General features: G+C 44.3%; 2 protein-coding genes across 2 annotated transcripts; one reads left to right on the forward strand and one right to left on the reverse strand.

Moving 5' to 3' along the window:
- Positions 1–508: 508 nt before the first annotated feature.
- Positions 509–4,789, reverse strand: sec13 (SEC13 homolog, nuclear pore and COPII coat complex component). Its single transcript, XM_041035024.1, has 9 exons — positions 4,657–4,789; positions 4,409–4,453; positions 3,642–3,757; positions 3,114–3,265; positions 2,686–2,819; positions 2,424–2,557; positions 2,102–2,222; positions 1,474–1,620; positions 509–1,385 (listed from the first exon to the last, which is right to left on the reverse strand). Exons 1-9 carry the CDS (start codon positions 4,657–4,659, stop codon positions 1,275–1,277), a joined length of 963 nt encoding a protein of 320 aa, XP_040890958.1. The 5' UTR covers positions 4,660–4,789; the 3' UTR covers positions 509–1,274.
- Positions 4,790–5,698: 909 nt separating this feature from the next.
- cand2 (cullin-associated and neddylation-dissociated 2 (putative)) lies at positions 5,699–16,387 on the forward strand. The gene is made up of 24 exons (XM_041034949.1): positions 5,699–5,873; positions 6,400–6,543; positions 7,151–7,305; positions 7,985–8,108; positions 8,455–8,512; positions 9,068–9,266; positions 9,471–9,576; positions 9,666–9,808; positions 9,895–10,205; positions 10,306–10,447; positions 10,653–10,771; positions 11,216–11,371; positions 11,560–11,781; positions 11,884–12,090; positions 12,423–12,610; positions 12,921–13,086; positions 13,167–13,307; positions 13,520–13,659; positions 13,878–14,053; positions 14,285–14,380; positions 14,748–14,917; positions 15,013–15,177; positions 15,435–15,542; positions 15,846–16,387. Exons 1-24 carry the CDS (start codon positions 5,806–5,808, stop codon positions 16,074–16,076), a joined length of 3,735 nt encoding a protein of 1,244 aa, XP_040890883.1. The 5' UTR covers positions 5,699–5,805; the 3' UTR covers positions 16,077–16,387.
- The last annotated feature ends 503 nt before the right edge of the window (positions 16,388–16,890 follow it).

Consider the following 16,890-nt stretch of genomic DNA (forward strand, 5'->3'; position numbering starts at 1 on the left):
CTTGGCTGACAGGACGGGGACTTTAAGGTTGGACGTGTTGTCCATTCTCAGACGACTCTCCGCTCACCACAGATGTAAAGAGGTGTTATCTGAGTTCCTGTAGACTGTGTCACATCACCGGGTTCATAAAATCCACCTCTCCCTCCAAAACAATCAGACTGTGAGAAGAGACATTCACAGTAAAAGGACTTCATTCAGGTTTGAGGCTGTGATCAAAGTGAAACAAACACAACACTGTTTTAACATTAAACTTATTTAATTACATCAAATATGAAAAAAAAACCACCCACAGTTCCTGATTTTACAGCTGGAAGAACCAAACAGTTCAGATATAAGCTCTATTCGTCGTTGCTGTGGAATCATATCATAATGATTTATTCTGGTTGCCGTAGCAGCACAGTGGCTGATTGATTAAGGCAGGTTCTGGATTTTCAGTTTACCTGCTGACTTTCTGATCCCTGTCAACCAACCTCTGACAAGTGCTGAAAAGAACTTGTACTAGTCAACATTCACCAAATAAATCATTTATTCTCTTGTTATTATTCCATTTATTCAGTGGGAGACTTTTCCAAACAGAAACCAGACTCAGTTTAGTCGCTCTGCTCTGACTTGTCTCACTGAGACAGCGTGGGGATTTGAATTCAGCCTGAGAGGTGAAGCTGGTTTTACACCAAATACTTTAGAGATAAATGAAAATAAAACAGCTTCACAGATGTAACACAGGGTTCAGTGGTTTGTGTTAACCAGAAGCTCAGCTGCTGCTGAGGATGCTGGGATCATCCTGGAAGTTTTGTTCTCCACTGGTGGAGGTGGAATGTTTCAGGAGCAGAGCATCATGGGATGGAGTACGGTTGTTTTTAAAATAATGTTTGGACCGGTGTTAATGTTCGTGTGAAAACTCTAAACTGGGAACAACCTAAAGCAGGAACAGTGGAGTGCATCAGGTACTTATCATCAGTCATGTTTGTGTTTGGAAACATCGAACGAAACAGGAAAAGAAACCAAACACTGTGCAGAGATTCTTCATCTTTCCACTGTGACTGTTTCTCTCCCTTCAGATAAAGTTTAGAAAAGAAGAGGCGTCCGACTCATGCTGAAGCCTGAGAAAATAACAGATAAACAAACGAAGCTCGATCACTGGACAACGTTTTGTTGTCTGTTCAAATGTCCGGCGTGTTTACTAACACTAAATTCATCTTTGAAGACTGTGGTCATCCTGGCTGGGGTCAGGGGTCAGAGGTCAGGGGTCTTTGCTGTGTGTGCTGGTGTGTGTGTCACTGCTCGTTCTGTTGTGTGTCTGTGATGGTGGACACGGCGCTCTGGCCCTTGCTGACGTCGCTGATACAAGCCCACTGACCGTCCATCGACTCCTTCCACAGAGTCACCTGCAAACGTTCGGAAACAGTTATTTCATTTTATACAAGACAAAGAAAAGCAGCAGATCCTCACAACATATCATTTTGTACACTCTACCTTGTTGTCTCCTCCTGAAACAGCCAGGATATTTCCTGTGATTGACCAGCTGACGTGCCAAACAACATCATTGAACTTGTGCAGCAGTTTGGCCGTCCAGGTGTTGCCTGCCGGGTCATCACACGTCCAGATAAACACACGTCCGTCCTGAAACAAGGTGCGAAGCAAACATTCAGCTGTGGAGGTGCGTAACCAAGGCGACAGTGTTTGGTTTCTCATCCAAGTTTTTGGGCTGTTTTAAATAAAACTTTTTCCATTATTACTAATGTTTTATAAAGGTAATAAAATAAAGATTAATGTAGCCTGTTTATGTTAAAGTCCTCTGTGTTTGTAAAGGGAACTTGATGTTGTCTCTGGCTCCACCTGCTGGTACAGGTAAGTTCTTTTAAATTGATGTTGAACGGGACGGGAGTTGGTGTGATTCTTTGGCACAGATGAACTGAAACACTAAAATATTTTGGTTATTGGTTGGTATGGTTTGTAAATACTGGATTATAAGGTTTTTATGAGCTGAATGGTCCTTCTCTGTATTTCTGTAATTTCAAATATTTGGTTAAAATACTGTTATTAACAAGTAAAAGAAATATTACATAGTAACCTGAGGAAGGTAAAAAAAAAAAAATCTCACCTGGGAGCAGCTGGCGATGGTGCTGGTGGGAAGACCAATAGAAGGAGCCCAGCCGACGTCTCTCACCCAGTCACTGTGAGCCTCCAGCTTCTGATCCTCCTTCCACTGCCCGTCTTCCTCTCTGGAGGCGGGAAGATGATCAGTGACAGTTCAGCCAAAGACCATCAGCTCACTGAACCTTTACTTTACCAAACTTTAACAGAACTGTGTGGGTAACTCTACTCTACAAACCATATGATTTTCACTGTTCACTGTATTTTCACTCAACGCTTAACAGAAAAAACATCAGGCACCGCAGGAAGTTTACTAAATAATAACATACTTCCAGAGTTTGACCAGGTTGTCGCAGCCTCCGGAGACGAAGCGTTTGACGTAGTTTGGCTTCTGTCCTGACGGCTGATCGATCAGGCTGCCTGGAACCACCGCAGGAGCCCAGCTCACCGCGTTACAGCCAATCTGCAGGAGGAGGATTACAACTGAATGTCTAAAGAGACAAATCTGAGGAGCTCAGCTCACTGTAATGTCCAATACACATTACACTGTCAGCACAAACACACTGGATATAACAGAGATTCAACACTCACAGTGTGTGCGTTGCTGATCTTCTTGACATCCCACTGCTGATCACCCGTAAACGTGAGGAGGGAAATGGCTCCGTCTGAACTGCCGCAGGCCAAAATCAGACCAAAGTCATAGGGACCCCAGCAGACAGAGTTCACTGCAGACACACAACAGCAGAGTTAAGAACGAGACCAAAGTCAAGAGAGACAGCGGCCGGAAACCTAAACGACCCGTCAGCACTGTAATCATGTCATTGACCAAACCCTAAATACTCTATTCCCCAATGGAGGAAAGAGACAAAAAAAAGAAAACAATAAACCTCAAATGAAAACCTGGATATTTTCTGTAGAGAACGATAGGGAAAGAAACTGAGGTTAAACTGAAGTCACAAGGATAATCACACACTGGTTTCTCTGTGGAGAAGAACACGGACACACAGAAATCTACCGACCTGACGACTCGTGTCCAGTGTATTCGTACATCTTATCCCAGGCTCCGTTCTCCTCCTTCCAGATGATGACTTTACGGTCGTAGGAGCAGGAAGCCAGGATGTTGCCGAACATCGGGTGAGCCCACGCTACCTGCCACACGGGACCCTCATGGCTACACAAACATACACACACACACAAATTTAGCCCAAAATACTGGGTATGAAAATAATTACGTAAAAAATTCCAATAATGGAGAGGCGAGTTTAGATGTGGTACCAGTGTTACAGATTAAACACCTCTGGAAATAATCAATTCAATGTAAAATAATCAAAACAATTTTAATTTAATTCTGCCAAATGTTTGTCAGATGATAATTCACCATTACTTATGGCTAAAGTTCATCTGTACAGTGTAAGCTTTATTAATTTTACAGAGACAACAAACTTACAACCTCAGCCACCCATATTTTCAGCCTCTCAATGAGATGAGGTGAAGTGACTTTATCAGCCTTATCTTCTTGGTTGGGTTGTGAAACTGTGGTTTCTTACCCTCTGAGGTCTGCGACCAGTATCTGACCTCCGTTTCTAACATCAAAGATCTTCACGGTGCGATCAGACGAACAGGTGGCGAGTCTGGTTCCGTAGTAGTCCATCTGGGCGTCGTGCTGAAACACACAGAACGAGTCCTTAAACCTGCAGTAACTAATGTTTGGCCACTTAGGGTCAATGCAAACAAGACGTAAACACAACACTGATACTGTCGCCTTTTAAGCTTATTGTTAGCAAACAGTTGCTTATATCATATCAACGTCCAGCAGTTGCAGAGCAGCAACGTCATCCTTCCTTCACAGTCACATATTCGATTGGAAAAATTAAACTCTGAAACTTTTCTCATTACTTATTAATCTGGTGAGTATCTTCGCATTTCGTCATTTTCTCTATAAAATGTCAATAAACATTATACGTCCGCGTCGACTGCTTCAGAAATCTTGTTTTGTCTAATCAGTTTACAATTACATAAAACAGAAACACAAAAAAAAATAAAAGACTAAATAAATCGCCTCCTCTCACTGAAGCAGCCACAACCACGAAAGACTTGGTCTTTTATTTTGAAGAAGTACCTAAACGATTAATGGACTGTGAAATAGAGTTGACATAACACATTTCAGCTCGCATAGACATATGCGACAAACATGCGACCTGACTCGTAAAGACACATTTGTGATAATGTAGCTGCAAAAACTACTTTAAATGAACAAAATCAGACTGTTTAGCGAATGCTAACGTTAGCTTCAAGCACCGGGAACACAACTTACGATCATGTCCTCATGGGAGGTATCCACCGTGTTGATAACAGAAACCTGAAACAAACAAACAAAAACATCAACATGGATCAATACGAAACAAGAAAATAAAGACAAACCTTTACTGATTAGCTCTCTGCTGTTAGCATATCGGCTAGCGAGCTAGCTACTCAGTCACGTCAGCAGCGAACGGTAAACGTTAAACAACACAAACGTTAACGGCGTCACCGGCAGCTTAAATCAAACGTTATCACACTCACCATGTCTGCGGATACACTTGAAACTACCCCAGAAACTTAGTCCCCGTGTATTTGGAGATGAATTGACCAGGTCCACCGACCAATCCTACGTGGCAACAAGTGCAAAGCGCGGTCCCACAACTGCTCGTACCGGCGGAAACGACAAACGGCCAGTGAAGGTTCCACATCCCATCAGTACTGACAGTAAAATGATGCTGCCATGTGTAGTAGCGGTCAAAAGATTATTGCTCCGGGGTTAATCCAGAAATAACAGCTCAGTGGAATATTTGACGTTTTACACCGATCAACTAACAAAATATTTTTTGTTGTTATAATATGTTTGCGCTGAAAAAATATATGATGTGTTTTAATCTAATCTCAGATGACTAACTATGAGTTTATTGGGGTTTTATTATTTATAGCCAGATTACCCTCTGTTTTTCTGTGAAATGGCTGTTGTCATTTAAGCTACCTTTAATTCTAAGTGGATCTTTGAGTTTCTCCTGTGTGAGGGGCTGCTGTTAGTCCCACTTTTTTCAGTATCAGCTCAGTCTAAAATGCGACTTTGGACGTGAAGGCCCCGTAAAGCTCATCACATGAACTGTAATGTTAGCTGCTATTTTCTTTTCAGTTTTGTTTTAAGCCTCTATTCGTTTACATTTTACCATTAAATATATGCAGAATTCACTATGAGCAGTTCCTGTTTACAGTGTGGCCATGGGTGTACAGATAACTATGTCTGGATCACTGTGAAACCGCAGAAAACTTAAAAACATGAAAATTCTTTAGCAAGTTCTGAAGCGTCTCTTGTTCTGTGACTTCAAAGTGGATTTATGGACGTTTATCAGCTATGGACATTTGAAAAAATGATATCTTCGCGAAGTGTAAGTCTCACTGGATGGCATCAGTAAGTATTGTCCGTATCTTAAACTTTGACTGAGACCGTTTGTCCACACGGTGGCACCATAAACCTGAACCACTCTCCCCTCGCGTCTATTTATATCTGAACTCAGCCGGTATCAAGTTCCTCACCGGGTACTGATCCCGTGTTGCCTCCCTCTGTCCCCTCCTGCCTCGCCATGTTGTCGGGTTGAGCCTGTTGCCCCAGTTTTCTGATTTTAATCGCAGAATAAGTTTCTTAGCGGCGGTGACTGCTGCCGAAGCGCCAAGATGTCGAACGTGTCCTACCACATCTCCAACCTGTTGGAGAAAATGACATCCACTGACAAAGACTTTAGGTAAGACAGAGAAACAGCGTGTGTCCGACAGTGAGATGACACTTTTTAGTTCTGACTCATTATGAGTGAGTGTCATTTTACTACACAGGCGACACGTCTTTCCTTTTTTATTTATTATTAGTATTTGTTATTATTTTTTTTTACATATTTAATTTCAGATTTTTTTTTGGTAGGACAGACAAGCGTAATCACACTGGAAGTCTTCTAACTTTTACAACTATCATTGTCATTACTGATTAATCTGCAGATGAGTTTTTCCCCTGATTCATTTCCTCCTCAGTGTAAAAGTCTTGAAAACAGTGAAAAGTTCCATTTATACTTTCCCACAGACCAAGGTGACCAAGGGGGGTAGTGTCATAACAGCAGCACAGAAGCAGACACATTAAAAAAGTTTATTAAGTTTATCTTTGTCTCAAATCTCTTTCTGTTTATTCTCAACTCATCCCTCTTTGTCTTTTTCTATTTGTGAATGTGTTTGGTGTGTGTCGTGTGTGTGGGTTTTATGTGTGTGTGTGTGTGTGTCCAGGTTCATGGCCACTAATGACCTGATGCTGGAGCTGCAGAAGGACAGCATCAAGCTGGACGAGGACAGTGAGAGGAAGGTGGTGTCCATGCTTCTCAAACTGCTGGAGGACAAGAATGGAGAGGTGCAGAACCTGGCTGTGAAATGGTAAAATAAGCACACACGCACACACACACACACACACACACACACACACAGGTTAGGGACAGCTGACGCTGGTCCTGCTGCTTTTATTTTCACCTTTAGACAAGCTGTTCAGGCCTGTTCATTCACGCCAGTTTAAAGATTTGGTTTCACTGAACATGTTGTTTGTTTCACTTTTTTCCCCTAATCTAAGAAGAACACTGTTCAAGTACTTTGTATGACAATAAATAAACACATCAGTCTATGAACAGTGACAGTGCCGGTTCAGTCTGTCTTCACGTCAGACGTCCAGGTGGTCGGGACGTAGGGTTAACAGCTCTGCAGCCGGTTATTTTCAAAGGAGTTTTCAGATTATGATTGACAACATGTTTCCTGCTTCACTGAAAAGTCCATCATGAGTGTTTGAACCCAGGAGGCTTCATCTTTCCTCATCACTCGTGTGTAAAACTTCGTATTGGACCATGATTAGTTTCCAGAGCAGCTGTGATTTCAAAGGCCTGCTCCTACCCCCAGGTGTTAAACTGAGATCTTACTTTAATATTTATGGCAGAGGTGTCATGACAGTGATGTAGAAAATTAATAAAGTTTTCTGGGTATGTTTGATTTTTAGCCTGGCCCCTCTGGTGAGTAAGGTGAAGGAGCCTCAGGTGGAGACGATGGTGGACACTCTGTGTTCCAACATGGTGTCAGATAAGGAGCAGCTGAGAGACATTTCCAGTATGGGACTGAAGACCGTGATCGCTGAGCTGCCTCTGTCTTCATCAGGTGAGGGCTGAAGCAGACCTGTCACTGTCGTCTCAGGTGTCTCCTCAGTCCAGATTGGACGAGGATCAGCTTTGACGCCAGGTTTCCATCTGACTACGATGTTTTGTTCCACAACATTCTGCGCTCAAAGAAGATGTGAAAGTGACTTAAATCTGCATTCAAAAAAGTCACTTGCCAGGTTGTGTAAAATGAACAACCTGTGTAAACACGAGTCAAACAAAAAGTGAAAGGTCACACAAGGTTACACTGATTAAACCAAACAGTAGCATAGCTGTAAAATCTTTTATTTTCACTATGAACTTCTGCAAAGCTTCAGCACCATCTTTTGGCATTTTTCCCCTCAGATCACGTCCCATGGGTTTTATATTTCATTGCTCTGTCATTATTCAGCTTTAAATTCCCAACTTTTCTGGAAGTTGTATTTATGTATCATAATTCTAATTATTCAAGTGCACTGGATCCCGAATCTCAGTATTGTCCGACGGCACCTGAAGGCAGCAGAAGCCCAAACTCACCACTGTGTTGAACTGGGCCACAGACTGAGATCAACATTAACATCTGGGAACAAAATAATTAACAACTGTGAATAATAACTCAGAGTTAATTTTTTTTTCTTTGTTTTTTTGTGGTGGAGTTGCTTTTAAATTTGTGTTTCGCTTCTTGTGCTGTCGGTTGCCAGGTTTGACTCTGACAGCCAGTGTTTGTAAGAAGATCACCTCCCAGCTGATCGGTGCTATGGGGAAACAGGAGGACGTGTCAGTGCAGCTGGAGGCCCTGGACATCCTGTCGGACATGTTGGCAAGGTGATAACAAAACATTAGAAAACATGTCTCCCTGTGAACAGCAGGACGTAAGGACGTCAGTCCGTCTGACATGTTGGTCGAGAGCAGAGCAGCTCAACAGTTATTGGCAAGATTACAGAGAAATTTGTAAATCCCTTAATGATGATTCTCATACTGACTTTTACCGTAGCATCACCATCAGGCCAAAATTTCCATGTGTAATAATAATAATACACTTTATTTGTACAATGCTTTTCAGTGGTTTTTGTGCCTGAAGACAGACATGTCCCCATTTAAGCACACGTCAGACTGATTGAAGAGGAAATCAGAGATGATGTTGATGTTGATGTTGATGTTTTTCCTGCAGGCTGAGCGGAGCACTGGTCAGTTTTCACAGCTCTCTGCTCTCCAGCCTCCTCCCTCAGGTAAGAAACTCTCAGACTGTATCTCAAACTGAACAGCCACAGGTGGGGACCAGGTATATTTAATGTCTTCCTCCCTGACAGCAGCAGGACGCACCGTTAGAGTGGTGGTGAGGTAACTGTAGTACTAATAAAGAGTTTCAACCAATGAAAACAGAGGAAATCTCATGCATTTCTCTACCTGACCATCAGCTTTATTATTTTAGTATATTAGTATTTACAAGTCAAGTATTGCTTGTAATCCACATTTTCCAAATATGTTCACACATAAAACTCATAATGAGTGATTTAACATGTGTGATTTAACTCATAGTGTTGAGTTAAATCTATTAAATAATTTTTACTGAAGGATCTTCTGATTTTTCTAAGTGACTTTTCTTTGTTTTGTTTGTTTTTCTTATCCTCAGTCATTTTGGCACATTGTGTTTAGACGTTGCTGCATTCAGCTCGTCAGCATTTTATTTTGTCATATTTGTCATTCATCCTTCGTTTCCTTGCTCCATCCTTCATCTTATCCATCCTTTCATTCATTCATTCTTCACCCGTGTGCTCCGCCAGTTAACTAGTTCCAGAATGGCGGTCAGGAAGCGCTCCATCTTGGCTCTCGGTCACCTGGTGCCCTGCTGTAGCCCCGCCCTCTTCTCCCAGCTCACTGAGCACCTGCTGACAGAGCTCGCCAAGGGTCCGCCCACTTCGTTGACCAGGACGTACATCCAGTGCCTGGCAACGATTAGCCGCCAGGGCGGCCATCGTGTGGGTGAGCTTGGTTCCTGTACTTATGTAGCGTTCAGGTGTGATTCAGAAAGTGATCACATTACACCCCAACCAGTGAACAAAACCAGCTGAAAGTGCTGATTTCTTTAAACATAAATTTAAAACCTTTGTCTTTGTCCTGGTTGTTAATTCATTTTGTTGGTCTTTTACACGTGTGTGTGTGTGTGTGTGTGTGTGTGTTCTGCAGGTGAACATTTAGAGAAGCTGATCCCCATGGTTGTGAAGTTCACCAGTGTGGAGGATGATGAGCTGAGAGAGTATTGTTTCCAGGCCTTTGAAGCCTTTATACGCAGGTAAACACACACACACACACGCACACACACACACCCTGTCCTCACTTTTCCCTCTTCCTATTACTTGTACTGTGTCCGTTGATTGACAGGTGTCCAAAGGAGATGTCACCCCATGTTGCCACGGTGACTAAGCTTTGTCTTAAGTTCATGACCTTTGACCCTAACTACAACTACGATGACGATGAGCAGGAGGAGGAAGATAGCATGGACATAGAGGACGGGCTCGATGAAGGTCTGTGTGAACAGACGTGTGGTGGTCGGCTGCTCCGTCTGTTTCTCCTCTGAGTAACCGCTGTCTCATCTCATGACCCCATCCAGAGTCAGACGACGAGTACAGTGACGATGATGACATGAGCTGGAAGGTGCGACGCTCCTCCATCAAATGCCTGGAGGCGCTGATCAACACGCGCCGGGACCTCCTCCTCTCCTTCTACTCCTCCATCTGCCCCGCTCTGCTCGCCCGATTCAAAGAGCGCGAGGAGAACGTGAGGGCAGACGTCTTCGCCGCCTTTTCAACTCTGCTGAGACAAACTCGGGTGGGATCGAGTCACCACGGCCTCATCGTGGCCGGTTCAGACCTGGGGTCGAGCAGCGAGGAGGAGCCGGCGGTCGCGGTGCTGAAGAAACAGGTGAAGCATGATTCAGTAATGTCATCAGCTCACTGTACTAAAGAACCACAGTGTCATGTGATTTTGTGTGTGTGTGTGTGTGTGTGTGTGGTCTGTGCAGGTGCCGCTGATCGTGAAGGCTCTCCACAGGCAGCTGAAGGAGAAGAGCATTAAATCTCGACAGGGCTGCTTCTGTCTCCTCACCGAACTCTCTCACACTGTACCTGGAGCCCTGGAACAGCACATACCTGCTTTAATACCTGGTACACACACACACACACACACACACACACTTCATTTTCCATCCCCTTTTCTCTTGCTTTTTGTTCCTCCCTCATTTGAAAACTTCATTTGTTTTTCCTTCCCATCGACCCTTCCCCTCCTCTCTCCTTTATTCCCCCTTTTCACTCTTTTTTGGTTATTGTTTTTCGCTTCCTTTCCTTTCTCCCTCCTGCCTCCTTCCTCCAGGCATAGTCTTCTCCCTGACAGACAAGTCCACCTCCTCCACCATGAGGATCGATGCCCTCTCCTTCTTCCACGTCCTCCTCCTCTCCCACCCTCCTCAAGCCTTTCAGCCACACATGCAGGTTCTTTAAACCTCTTTTAATGTTTCGCTTCGATGAGGTGCATGTTACGCCCCGTCCAGAGGGGGGCGCTGAGACCCAACACTGTAAAAGACCAACCCTCTCTAAGTCTCCAACCAACCACAGAGACAGATTACTGAGACCCACAGACTCAAACCACAAGAAACAAAACAAACAAGATCAGGAGCAAGTGTGACTTGCTGGGTGCTGGTAGATGGTGGAGCGATCACCTCTGCTGTCTGTTAAACACCTGTTAACATACGGTCACACTCACTGACACACCTGTTACATGTTATTTGTTAACATTGTCATGGATGGTCCGTTCATCCATGGTCTCAACAAAAAGCGTCAGGCTTCGTGCTCAGAGACATTTGAACATTGTGTTTCAGTCTGAATACAAAGATTAACGTGACGACATGTTCGTCACCCCTGCTGTGGTGTCTGCAGGTGCTGCTGCCCCCGGTGGTGGCATGTGTGGAAGACACTTTCTATAAGATCACGTCGGAGGCGCTGCTGGTCGTCCAGCAGCTGGTCAGAGTGATGAGGCCGCAGGGACACGCCGCCACATCTGGAGGAATCGACCCCAAACCGTTTGTCAGAGAGGTTCGACTGGACTGTTTCTCTCTGCTCTTTACTTTCCTGTCTGTTTTTAATCTTTCAGTTCTAATCTCAACTCATTATTATAGTCTGATTTTACTGTTAACACTAAGAAGGTTTACTAATGGGCCAAGAGATGATCAGTAACAAATATACTGGCAGTCTTAAACCAATCAGGATTCTGTTTCTCCAAGGTGTTCTCTGTAACCCTGAAGAGGCTCAAAGCAACAGACATCGACCAGGAAGTGAAAGAGAGGGCTATTTCCTGTATGAGTCACATGGTGTGTCACCTTGGTGACCTCCTGGGGGCAGATCTCCCGGGTGTTTTAGCGATCTTTCTGGAGAGATTAAAGAATGAGATAACAAGACTGACAGCAGTTCGGGCCATCACCCTCATCGCTGCTTCTCCAATAAAGGTTCAGTATGAATGGTTTTCAAAATACATGTTTTTTTTTTTAATTTGACTTTTATTTGATGGAAACTGAGAAATAACAGGAACTTCCCTCCCTCTCCTCCAGATCGACTTATCATCCATCCTGCCAGAGGCTCTGTCAGTGTTGGGATCTTTCTTGAGGAAGAACCAGCGGACCCTGAAGCTCGGCACGCTGAACTGTCTCACCGCACTGGTCTCTCATCACGCCTCCAGCATCAAACCTGCGGCTCTGGAGCCTGTGCTGAGTGAACTTCCTGCTCTGGTGGATGAGGGCGACATGCACGTGTCCCAGGTAGGGAGGAAAGCACTGAACCACTGAAATGACTCTTAACACGCATCACCTATACAACGCATATAGGTGATGCCAACAGTTATTCTGAAAATTGACATATTTGTCTAAAGTTCAAGGGAGAGGGAGCTTTAACAGCGATGCACCCAACAGTGAAAACAAATATCAATATGACAGTGAATGATGCAGATTTATGGAGGACACCTAAATCCTGTGAGGCAATTTCCAGAATCTGGTTGACCTGTGAATAAGTTCTCCATAACACAAAGTGCTCTCTGTATTGATATTATTATCTAAAACACACTGCGCTGTACCTGTAATATTCCTCTGTTCAGGTATCCATCACCTTGCTGACCTGCATGGCCAAAGCCTGCCCCTCCTCTCTGGCAAAGATCAGCTCCTCTGTGCTGCCGGGAGTCTTCAGACTCGTCCATTCTCCGATGCTGCAGGGCGGCGCTCTGGCAGCCATACTGGACTTCATACAGGCACTGGTTCTGTCCAAAACCAGTAGCCTGGGCTATAGGTGAGACAGTGTGAGCGGGTGAGCTGTGTGTTGGATCTGTTCAGGCCCAGTGTCAGTGGTTTGTTTCATGCTGAAATGCATCTGATATGTTTGGATGGAAGTTTCAGAAGTTACAGCCTGTTGTCACCAGTTCTCTGACTCGTAAACAGGATTTATTTAATCGAACGACATGAAAACTTTCCAAAACCCACAGTGTTGAAAGTTATTACATGAACAGCACAGAAAATAACTGGATAAATTATGAAGCCTTTATTGACTCCTCCCTCCCCTCTCCTCCCCTCTCCTCCCCTCTCCTCCTCTCCTCTCTCAGTCAGTTACTGAAGTCTCTCACTGAGCCGTTCCACAGCTCTCGGTCCTCTGCAGACAGCGGTGTCATCCACAGACAGTCCTTCCACTCTGTCGCTCGCTGTGTGGCTGCCCTGTCCTCAGCCTGTCCCAAAGAGACGCCGGGCTCTGTGGCCGGCTTCATACAGGAGGTGTGGTAGTTACAGTTACAGCTTGTTGTTACAGCTATGTGCTCGGGTCTGCTCTGTCTACAGCGTTTTTCCCTCCTCAGATAAAGAATCCTGGATCACCTGAGTCTGCTCGTGTCCTGGCTCTGTTGTGTCTTGGGGAGGTGGGGAGGAGCGGCAGTCTGGGAGGAAGTAAGGAGGTGCAGGGAGTCATCCTGGAGGCCTTCACCTCCACCAGTGAGGAGGTATGATACACACTTTCTTAAAACAGAAAGAGTACGCACACACTGCTGTCCTGTTGTAAACGTCCTCACCTTTACCTGACGAAGACCATTTGCGGTTGAAACGTTGTCAAATCCAAGTATGCGAGATAAAGAAAGATTAGCTTTCCCTAACTCCTCAATGCTCAGACTAAACTGCTGCTGTCAGGTGACCCCATCTACTCCTCTGATTTCAGGTGAAGACGGCAGCCTCCTGCGCTTTAGGCAGCATGGCAGTCGGCAGCCTGAACGACTACCTGCCCTTCCTCCTGAAGGAGATCTCCTCCCAGCCACGGAGACAATACCTGCTTCTACACTCCCTCAAAGAAGTCATCAGGTGTGTCTATTTGTCCAGAGACAATTTAACTGCTCTGATTCACTCTCTGCGCTGCCATGGAGCATTTAGCAGCAAGAGGGACAGATACTTCTCTCAGGAGTTGGTAGAGACCAAAAACAGAGGCAGAACCCTTTCTAAGTGCTTTTAAACTTCTCTCCTATTCCTCTCTTTTCTTCTTGCTGAATATTTAATATCTCTCTCTCTCTCTCTCTGTCCAGTGCCTGTCCAGCCTCTAGTCTCTCGCCCCATGTGGAGTCCATCTGGTCTTTGCTGTTTCAGAACTGCGAGTGTCAGGAGGAGGGCACCAGGAACCTGGTGGCTGAATGTCTGGGAAAACTGACCTTAGTCAACCCTGCACAACTACTACCCAGACTTAAACAGCAGCTTAAAGCTGGTACGAAGTGTGAGGAGGACCATGGGAACTTTATTTAATATAACACGAAGCCTAAACAAAAAGAATTACAAAGATGGCACCAAAGTTAATGACTTCTGTTTAGGCATTTAATTTTGATGACAAACAGTTTCCTTTTATGTGGTTCTGTTAAAGTTAATTTATAAAACAATAGAAACAAAACAATAATGAAAAAAACAAAGTCACCTGGCACTTTACCTGTCCCCCTCACAGGTTCTCCTCTGGCTCGCAGCACAGTGGTGACAGCTATCAAGTTCACCATTGCTGACCAACCTGCTCCCATAGATTCACTGCTGAAGGACTGCATAGGTAAGACACAGGCACAGACACACACTTTCACACAGCCTCTCTCTAAAACCTGTTTATTATCACAGAGGTCCAAGAAATCCAGCAATAATCGTGAAACTGGAACAGGACAGTATTTGGCATTTCAGCTTAAAAATGACTAATTATCAATTATCCATGAACTAATTATTTAATCATTTCCCAGTTCTCAGAGCCCACATGGACATGAGGATGTTGTTTTTAGACAATGTTTACCTAACCTCACATCTAAGTCCCACTCCTGAACTAATCTCCTAAAAAAGACATGTAAACTTTAAATGGGCTCTGACAGAAACTAAACACACACATTTACTGTCTACTCGGTAACCATGAGGCCATCTCTGTTCGGCAGGTGACTTCCTAAAGACCCTGCAGGATCAGGACATCAACGTGCGCCGTGTCGCTTTGGTGATGTTCAACTCTGCAGCTCATAACAAACCATCTCTGATCCGCGGTCTCCTGGGAACGGTGCTGCCTCACCTCTATAAGGAGACCCAGATCAGGAAGGACCTCATCAGAGAGGTGGGTCAGCTGGTTGGGAAGCTGGAGATGTTGGTGTTTATCTCTTAATGTTCCTCAAAGCTCTGTGCAGGTGTTTACATTTTTGTGTACTGCAGGTAGAGATGGGTCCATTCAAACACACAGTGGATGATGGTTTGGATGTGCGTAAAGCAGCATTCGAGTGTATGTACACTCTGCTGGACAGCTGCCTGGAGGGGCTGGATGTCCTGCAGTTCCTGGATCATGTAGAGGAAGGACTGAAAGACCACTATGACATCAGGGTGGGTAGAAACAAATATAACGCATGTTTTAACAACGGCATCGAGTATTTCTCATCCAGTATCATTTCTTTAGCTTTTGGTGTTGCCAAAACATCCAACAGGCTTTTCTTGTTGGTTCTTTCATCCAGCGTAGAAGAGTGTAGACAGAGTCAAGTGTAGACAGCTGTCAGTAATTTATCACACTCATAAAAGCTTGTTTAATCCATGGCATCAACACACTGTGCGTGTGTGTGTGTTTTTCTGTTCATGGGCTGTAGATGCTGACCTTCCTGATGCTCGCCAGACTGGTCTCCCTGTGTCCTGCTGCTGTTCTCCAGAGACTGGACAGACTGGTGGAGCCACTTAAAGCTACCTGCACCACCAAGGTACTATAAAACACACACACACACACACACTCAGTAAGAATTACAGCTGATAACGTCGTAGCAGCCGTAGTCATTTAGTCAACAGTAGCAAGGTGGTCAGGGCCCTCACAAAAAAGGTCATTTGGACCTGTTTAAAATCTGTCTGATTGTTCATCAGAATAACTGTTGACTTGACCAAATGTGTATTTTTTTATGGTAAAATAATCGACACACTTGGTATTGAGGAGTACAGTGTGAATAAGCACGTGATGGCGGTTCCCACTACACTGAAATGAAGTCTGCATCACTTCCTGTCGGATGTAGGTGAAGGCTGGTTCTGTGAAGCAGGAGTTTGAGAAGCAGGAGGAGCTGCGGCGGTCGGCCATGCGTGCCGTTGCCGCCCTGCTGGCCGTGCCCGAGGTGGAGAGGAGCCCCAGCATGGCCGACTTCGCCAACCAGATCAGAACCAACGCTGACATGGCGTCCATCTACCAGAGCGTCCAGGGAGGGGAGGGAGGCAGCTTAGGACCCACAGAGAGCATGGACATGAGCTAGATACTGGATGATGGCAAAGATATTTTATTATGTTGTTTTTTATAGACAAGTTTTAGACACAGTAGATAAGAGCACTGTTCAAAATTTGGTATAACATCACAACTTTATTTTGAAAACAATATAATTTACAACTCAGCACTGGGCTTTTTAGAATGAATTTCCTCTGGCAGAAATACATTTTATGATAGACATGTGGTAAGTCTACAGTATTTAGTTTGACTTTTGCAGTTCCTTTTTCTCAATTTTGTGTGTTACCCAGTAAGACTTGGGTTTAATTTGGTTCCCATGAAATAAAGTGGGTGAAACATTCAGAACATCCCTGTGCTGCCTGTGTCTGATTTGATGGATTTGTTACAGGAGATATAGCAGCAGAAAAGTTGGGCCACCATTACTGCCATACTTTACATGCTAGCTGAGTTAATCCTTAAGAAACTTAAGAAACTGAAAACAAAACTGTCAATAGTGTAAAAACTATTCTACTAAAAACTACTAAAATTCTTCATTTCGAGGCCTGTCCTGACATTTTTCTTGCATAAATGTACAGAAATCTTAACAGAAAAATATACTGCAAGTATCAAAAAGGTTATTATTATTAGTAGTAACCATACGAGTATTTAAAATATTAGCGCAAAACAATTATTAATAGTAACGGGTACTTGAAGTTGTGTAACTTGTGTAAACTTTAATCATGAGTAATATCCGCAGGTTAACGGGCTCCGAAGTTTCCGAACGTTCACTTCGGCTTTCTTCGGCTGTATGGGCGGGAGTGCGCATGTGCAGGATACGTCTGGGAAGCGCGAGTTGTAAACAACCG

Source organism: Toxotes jaculatrix, chromosome 3 (assembly GCF_017976425.1).
Source record: "Toxotes jaculatrix isolate fToxJac2 chromosome 3, fToxJac2.pri, whole genome shotgun sequence".
Lineage (NCBI taxonomy): Eukaryota > Metazoa > Chordata > Actinopteri > Toxotidae > Toxotes > Toxotes jaculatrix.